General features: G+C 39.3%; 2 protein-coding genes across 2 annotated transcripts; one reads left to right on the forward strand and one right to left on the reverse strand.

Annotated features, from left to right (window-relative positions):
* Positions 1 to 840: 840 nt before the first annotated feature.
* Positions 841 to 1,553, forward strand: LOC108968624 (TP53-regulated inhibitor of apoptosis 1-like). Its single transcript, XM_018932747.1, has 2 exons — positions 841 to 1,101; positions 1,193 to 1,553. The coding sequence occupies exons 1-2, from the start codon at positions 955 to 957 to the stop codon at positions 1,289 to 1,291; spliced, it is 246 nt and encodes an 81-aa protein (XP_018788292.1). The 5' UTR covers positions 841 to 954; the 3' UTR covers positions 1,292 to 1,553.
* A 40-nt stretch (positions 1,554 to 1,593) lies between these two features.
* Positions 1,594 to 3,516, reverse strand: LOC108968623 (zinc finger CCHC domain-containing protein 4). The gene is made up of 4 exons (XM_018932746.1): positions 3,079 to 3,516; positions 2,784 to 3,025; positions 2,506 to 2,709; positions 1,594 to 2,433 (listed from the first exon to the last, which is right to left on the reverse strand). The coding sequence occupies exons 1-4, from the start codon at positions 3,346 to 3,348 to the stop codon at positions 1,683 to 1,685; spliced, it is 1,467 nt and encodes a 488-aa protein (XP_018788291.1). The 5' UTR covers positions 3,349 to 3,516; the 3' UTR covers positions 1,594 to 1,682.
* Between the last annotated feature and the right edge of the window lie 4,468 nt (positions 3,517 to 7,984).

Below are 7,984 nucleotides of genomic sequence, written 5' to 3' on the forward strand. Positions count from 1 at the left end.
AAAACGTAAAGTTCTTGTGTGTTACATTTACGTTTGTCTGTCTATATGAGTCGGAATTTATATGTATATATGTCCGTCAGTCTGAATTATTTTGTATTTGTCAAAAAGTTTATTTGTCGAAGGCCGCATTTTAGCGATTAGGTTTGTACGCTTATTATCAATATTTTTTTTTCAAGTGTTTTCGCGTAGGACCCTTCTTTCCATCACTATTCCTTTGATAGGGTTTTTAGTAAGTATTTCGCTGTGGGTGATTTAGAATATTTTGTAAATATTATTTATTGCTTAGTGGATTGTTTTGAATATTATTGTTGTTGTTCCTGAATTGTACTTGATTTTATATATTAATTTTTATTTTTGTTAAAATTAACACAAGCCGATCGTTAAGACTTGCATTGTTAATGTATACATACAATGGAATTGTACCTAATTTTTTTATATTTATTTATATTATTTATGGTTTCAATATTTTCCAGTTGATTGTTTTGACGTATATTGCCAATGTTATTTATTTTTGTGTAGTCATATTTTTTATAATAAGTAGATTGATTTAAAACTGTATATACAATAAAAAGGGTGAAAATAGGCCTCCTGGGGAACCAAACACCCAAAAAAGATCGGTAGCGCGCACAACCTCAGAGGTGGTGAGGAAGAGCAATAAATATCCAATCAACTTTTGTTGCAAAAATATTCTTGAAAGTTTTTATTAATGTTTTTCGCTACAAATACTTTTGCACAAAAAAGTTGATCTAGTACATTTCTTTTAATTACATCTCTGTGCCTAAAAAAGGCAGATTTCGATCAGGTGATCTCAGCTGTGAAAAATTCTTAGAAAACAGCTGATTATTTTGTTACTTGTAGGGTTATACAATGCTATCAAGGTCCAACAAAAAGTTACAAACGAATGTGATTGCGTGAATTTACCACATTTGTAGTCATATATTTTAAATTGTTACCATGAATAGTTTGGGCGATGATTGCACGGAACTAAAGAAGCAATACGACGCTTGCTTCAACTCTTGGTTTTCTGAACATTTCCTTAAAGGTCGCCATGATGATTCGTTGTGTGCACCGATCTTTAAAATTTATCAAGATTGTGTAAAGGTCAGTGAGTTCCTGTGTCAATGCTTAACGAAAGATCACAAAATTTTATTAAATTGAATTTAGAAAAATAAAATTGTTCTTAATTTAACAGCGAGCAATTCGTGAGCAAAAAATTGAACTTCGAGAAATCGATTCAGACATCAATACCGGCGAAAAGGAGCAACAAAAACCTGACCATACAAAAAGTTGACCGATACTGAATAGTGATCTGTCCACAACTGCAGCAACAATGATTTTGTCATGCGATTCTGCTGGTACTGGCATACTAACCAGTTTGGCTGGTTACGACGAGTATCCTATTGAGAAAGGTTCATACCAAAGGAACAATTCTGTATCGTAATTTATCATATTATTACAATATGTTTGTATGCAATAATGTTAAACTTAGCAATAATTTATATCTAAAAAAATGTATTCAGTATCGCAGTATTACGCGATTCAGGTAAATTAACAAAGCATAAAATAATAGCGGTTTAATATTGTATGTAAACACTAAAATAAACTTAAGTATTAAATAAAGTTAATTTTCATTGTTTTAAGAAAATAATTCATTCAGTCATTTAACGTAAATCTTTATAATGTTACTTAATTTTAACTTCTGTTATGCCCATGAATGTTATTTCTTCCAGATAATTGCTACGTTGCCTACAATTCCGTTCATTGTGACCCTTTCTTTTACACAACAGACACGTGATTATGTTGTCACCTCTGTTGACAAACCCAACGCTATGATGCCTGCACCACTCCGCGCACTTCAATTCTGTATGTCCTTTCTGCAAACAGATCCAACAATGCTGATTTGCTTGATATATTTGACACTCATGCTCTTCCGTCTGTGTGCAGCGTCTGCAATTTTTACAATGCACATAGTTAGGCTTGACGCAACACCCACAAAGCTCACAGTGGCGATAAGTGCTGCCATTTTTTGCCGGGCAATTGCCACATTTAGCACAATGACGGTTTTCTAAGGCTGTGTAACGCTGGCATAAGGCACAATATTTGTACTCCTCTTCAACCGGCAAATGTAACAATTCCAAAGGTACATTCGTGAAAACACGCACTGGCGAACCAAGCTTGCGACATTTCTCTCCTACATTAGTGTATGCGCTGTGATTGGTGTAATTAACCTTGTAATCACACATGCGCATATGCGGCATTTCTTGCTGTATGTAATGTTCGGAAAAATAGGGAAATATCCAAAATATTGGCAAAGGTTGATGAGGTAGATTGTTCATGAAGTTGAATGTATGCGTAAGCTGTCTCAAAGTGCCGGCTATCGGTTCGACGCGACAACCAAAAGGCGGATCGGTAAATATTAACAGCTTTTCTTTGCTGGAAAAGAAAAGTTAAATGCATATTGCTTTAATAAACACAGTATATCGTTACATTATCCAACGTACGTACGGTTTACACTTTAAAAACTTTTCGAATATTAAACTCTGCTGTTTGTCGAAAAAATGGTTGTTACACATATTATACCAGGCAAAATATTCATCGTCATAGAAAAAAAACAGGCGATGATCAAAATCCAATAAAAAGGTTTGTATCTCGGAGAAGTTATTATGTAAAAAAGCGTGCAAACGTGGAGCACCCATACAGACGACCTTACTACAATTAGTCATGAAAATCATGAAATTAATAAAACTTCATTAATTTGTCTGTAGAAATATATCTTCACTCACGTTACACCCAAGCTCTGAAAACATTTTCCGAAGAATTTTAACGCCTTGTCATCGAAGAAATATTGCGCTTGCGATTTATCATCATCCAGTGGGCGTAGGAACCGAGTTGGATCGCAAAGCAGATCATTAGTTAAATTCCAGACCATTTCATGACCGACATGCAATGATTGATCATCACGTAGCAATGGTACATTGCAATATAGACAGTAATGAAGACAGTCATCGTGGTATCCCGCCAATAACTAGACTACTTCATTAAATGTACATAAATATAACTCAATCATCGTTGACTTACCTTTTGTCGTTCCTTCTTGTAAGACTTAATGTAACTCCCTAAATCATAACGCTTTGCCAATTTCTGTGGCGTTAATTGTTCTGCTGACAGCTGAAAGCTGCATAAACGTTTATCTCGATGCGCTGCACAAGCATAATAAGCATAGGCTGGTTTATCTGCCAATTGATTGCATTTTTGGAATAACAATGTTGGTCCATGTGGGCAGTGTGGATGCCGAACACCATGTTCTTCATCGGGATACACTATTTGTAATTTGTTGGTCTTTTCCATTTCAAAATGTAATGTATTGACTGATTTTCTCGTTTCTTATTGTTCTTGATATCTCCGGAGTCAGATATTTATCTCTGGCTAAAATTCTATTTCTATATCTGCCTCTTCAAATTATAAACCATAAAACATATTATCTCTGTTATAAACTGAAAACCGGCTTTGCAAGCTTTTTACTGGCGTCTGACAGTTAAACATCTCACGACTAATATCTCTTTTACAAACATACATATGTATATTAGCTTTGTTTCTTATCTGCTAACTATTACTAGCTAGCACAATTTCTGTTGAAAAATGATTACTTAACCCAAAAAACAGCAGAACCTAGCAGAAGAGAGCACAAATTAGGTGCGTAAAAAGCTGAGCGAGTTGCTAGTGAAATTTCTACTAGCAGAAAATTCTACCGTTTTATCCTTTTAGGATTATTTCTTCCAAATTTCATACAGATCTGAGCACTGAAACCAAAGTTAGCTTCCTTGACGCTCTCTCCACATAGGAGCGGGCGCTGTTTGAGGAGTATTCCAGGGACCCCGCTGATAAATTGTTCTCGTTTTAAAACCATTAAAAATCGTAAAATCGATTGAATATAATTTGTATGTTGAAAAACAATTTTTTTTTATCTATCACAACTTAGTTTTTGTTTTGTTGAAAAAGGATAAACTAAACACTAATCTACATTCGAGTATAAAATAATAAATCGACACGTCATACTTATAAATGTGAATGAACAAAAGTGTAAGCAAGTTACGTTTTCGCAAAAAACACAAGCCATCTCGCTCGGATTGAATAATCGCAAGGTAATTATTTACTGCAGATTCAATCAAGTGGGCAATGGCTTCGTTCGAAAAGTTCAAGTCTTCCGGAGTGGATGGCATCTTTCCACCGCATTTACAACATGGAGAGCAGGATCTACAGCCATACCTTGTTCTGCTGATGAGGGATAGCCTCGCAATGGCGTACATCCCTGAATTATGGAGGACCGCGAAAGTAGAATAATATTCACACCCAAAGAAGGAAAGAAAGACTATTCACTTGCTAAATCATTCAGGCCAATTAGTCCTATTTCTTTCTTACTAAAAAGTGTGGAAAAGTTCGTAGATCATGTAATAAGGTCGAAGGCGCTGAAAATTGCACCCCGGCATGCTGCTCAGCATGCATGTAGAGCAGGCAGATCGACCAATACTGCTCTGTATCAGTTAACTTCGGAGATAGAGAGTTCGCTAGAGAGAGGGGAAGTGATACTTTGCCCCTTCGAAGGTTTAAACCTGGCAAAAGGGTGGTGTATTGAGGTTGAGTTGAACATCAACCCTTGTCCCGTTCACGATAAGGTCACTACCCGGTCCCAGGACCCTTACACTTGTGGCAAAGAGATAGAGATGATCAACGTGGTCAAATATCTTGGTCTCACGTTGGGTTCAACTTTGCTGTGGAAGCAGCATGTTGAATTGACCTTGGTTAACAAAAGCACTAATGGTGTACAATCGGATGGCGGAAAAATCCTGGGGTTGTAAGAAAAAGATTTTTAGGTGGTTGTATACCATGATTTTCTGACCGATGATCAGGCCAGGGCCACAAAAGCTTCGCAGACTTCGGTTGTGTCTGCATGTCGGGTGCAATGCGCACTTGTCCGACGGCAGCACTTGAAGTCATGCTTTAACTCACACCGCACACATAGAGGTGTGGCAAAGGTAAGGTAATCTCGTCCCATAGGATGAAAGATAAGTGGCTCTATATCATTGGCTCTTCTTCCGAGGGACAGCATTACCAAAAAGGCTAACTTCACAAAGAAGTTCAAGGTTACCCTTGGCAGCAAGAATGAGTGAAACGATCTTGAGCGGCTGCTGACAAATAGTACGATCAAGTGGTACACTGAAAGCTCGAAAATGTCGGAAGGAATCGCCGCAAGGATCGAAGGGCACGTACTAAGCCATTTGTCGTTGCATATAATCTCCCAACGCAACTATCACAATAAGCGTATAACGATACTTAGCCATAGTCAATAATCTGCCCTAGTGGAACGTAACCAGGTGCACCTAATCTGGGTGCCCGATCACAGAGGTATAGCCGATAACGAACTGGCTAACGAGCCTGCCCGCTCCACAGCTTCCACTAACATGATAGGACCTGAACCCTTCATTGGAGTGGGTCCCTATACCATAAAGGAGCTGCTCCGCAAGGAAGAAGTAGGCTAAGAAAGTCGTTGGCAACAACTGCATGGCATGCGACATGCTAAGTTGCTAATGAGGGTACAATCTCAGCTGATTTAATTGCAAACCTCCCTAGGGATATACTCAGGCTACTGGTCACATTTTGCACCGGCCACTAAAAGCTGAATAAAAATTTATGCAGCATGGGCTTTTGTTCTGCGACAGGGAGCCTGACATACCAGAACACCTGCAAATCGACTGCAAAGCACTCTGTGGACGCAAGATTAAGGCCCTAGGATCCATGTTTCCGAATAGGGATTGCATCGCCTCACTAGCACCCAGCAGAGTATTGGACTTTATCAATATGCTTGGGCTATGTGAGTCCTTGTAATTTAGGAGAGGAATCTAACGTTGAGTGAACAAGGTTTCTCATGATCTAATTATTGACTGCCTAATTGAAAACTACAATATCTTATACTTGAACGAAGAAGTTTTTATTTGAAACTGAATTTTTAGACCCCCAAAATTAATGTTTTTAGTAAAATCACCACCATTTGCGTGAATGTGTTTATTTCGTCAAATCCCTCATTCAAGTACGGCGTTCTTTTATTTGATTGCAGATGAACCATCATCTACTTATCATGCTCACCGCAAAGCATGTAAGAAAAAATGTGTATCGGCACAACAGCTGGAGCTGCAACACATTTTTCAGTGTAAAATTAAATTTAACAGCTTTAAACATAAATAAAATATCAAAAGTGATTAATTATTAAAAAAATACCGTCTTTGCAAAAAATAATCTAAAAAAAAAACGATTTTTTCAGAAAATAAGTGTACATAACCCTTTAAGATGCAAAGCTAATGTTATTAAAAAATCTGAGTCTCTTAGTCTCACTGCGTAAGGTGTCTTCTTAGTTATCATCATAATTTTATCACTTTCTTGAACAATAGAATCTCATATGAACTTTGGGTATTGGGTTGAAAGAATAAAAATAACGATATTATAGGATTTACAGTTTAATAACAGCACTACAATTGAAAAGGATGGAGTCATGTGTAGAAGCTCACACGAGTGAGGAAAGTTCTCTGATCGCCATTCAATTGGGAGTGGCCAGAAACGATTCTTTCACATATGGCTCCAGCAGCTCACGACTTCCGGTCTTTGACCAAGTATCCTCTGGGTAGCCTAAGAACATCCCCTTCATAGGGTTGTGTGCTGGGTGTGGGACCTGCCACTTAAAAAGTCACACCCAATGAAAATTAACAAACAACCTCGGATGAGAGACCCCCTTTTTGACGACCATGGTAAACAAAATAGGGACTACGAATGGAGGGCATGCACCTGGAACGTTCGGTCCCATAATTGGGAAGGTGCCACTGCACAGCTGGTTGATGTCCTCGTTAGAGTGAAGGCTGACATCACTGCCGTTCAAGAAATGCGATGGACGGGACAAGGACACAGACGAGTAGGCTCTTGTGGCATTTACTAAAGTGGCCATATAAAGAAGCGCAAGTTTGGTTTAGGGTTCGTGGTGGGAGAGAGACTCCGTCGCCGAGTACTATCATTCTCTCCGTTGAATTAACATCTAGCCAAAATCCGCATCAAAGCGAGGTTCTTCAACATATCACTGATTTGCGCCACGCACCGACTGAAGAGAATGACGATGTGACCAAAGATGCCTTTTATGAGTGCTTGGAGCGCACTTATGAGAGCTGCTCCCGCCACGATGTCAAAATCGTGTTTGGCGACTTTAACGCCAGGATGGGCAAAGAAGGTATCTTTGGAACTACGGTCGGTAAATTCAGCCTCCACGAGGAAACATCGCCAAATGGGTTGAGGCTGATCGACTTCGCCGGGGCCCGAAATATGGTTATCTGTAGTACTAGATTCTAGCATAAGAAGATTCATCAAGCTACCTGGCTGTCTCCGGATCGAAAAAAACACCAACCGTCCCCAGTGTTTTAGACATGCGTGCGCTCCGAGGTCCTAACATCGACTCGGAAAACTATCTTGTTGCAGCCAAGATTCGCACCCGCCTCTGTGCAGCAAAAACGCACAAGAACAAGGAAGGTACGACGTCGAGAAGCTGCAATCGCATCAGACTGCCGGGCGATTTTCTACTCGGCTTGCACTCCTACTCTCTGAGAGCACTCGTCAACAACTCGTTATAAGGGAACTGTGGGACGGCATTTCAAACTCCTTACGTACAGCTGCAAACGAAACCATTCATTTTCGGAAAGTGCAAAAGAACAGCTGGTATGACGATGAGTGCCGTGTCGCAGCGGAGAGAAAACAGGTTGCCTTCCTCGCAACGTTACGATCGATCACAACACGTGCGCGATGGGATAGATACCAAGAGTTGAAGAGGGAAGCGAGACACATTTTCAGACAGAAAAAGAAAGAGGCCGAAATGCGTGAGTATGAAGAGCTTGATAAGCTGGCCGACCAATGGATTGCCGGCAGAGCTATTCAAACACGGCGGCGAAGAACT

The sequence above is a fragment of the Bactrocera latifrons genome, unplaced genomic scaffold (assembly GCF_001853355.1).
Source record: "Bactrocera latifrons isolate USDA-ARS-PBARC rearing strain unplaced genomic scaffold, ASM185335v1 scaffold_222, whole genome shotgun sequence".
NCBI classification, from domain to species: domain Eukaryota; kingdom Metazoa; phylum Arthropoda; class Insecta; order Diptera; family Tephritidae; genus Bactrocera; species Bactrocera latifrons.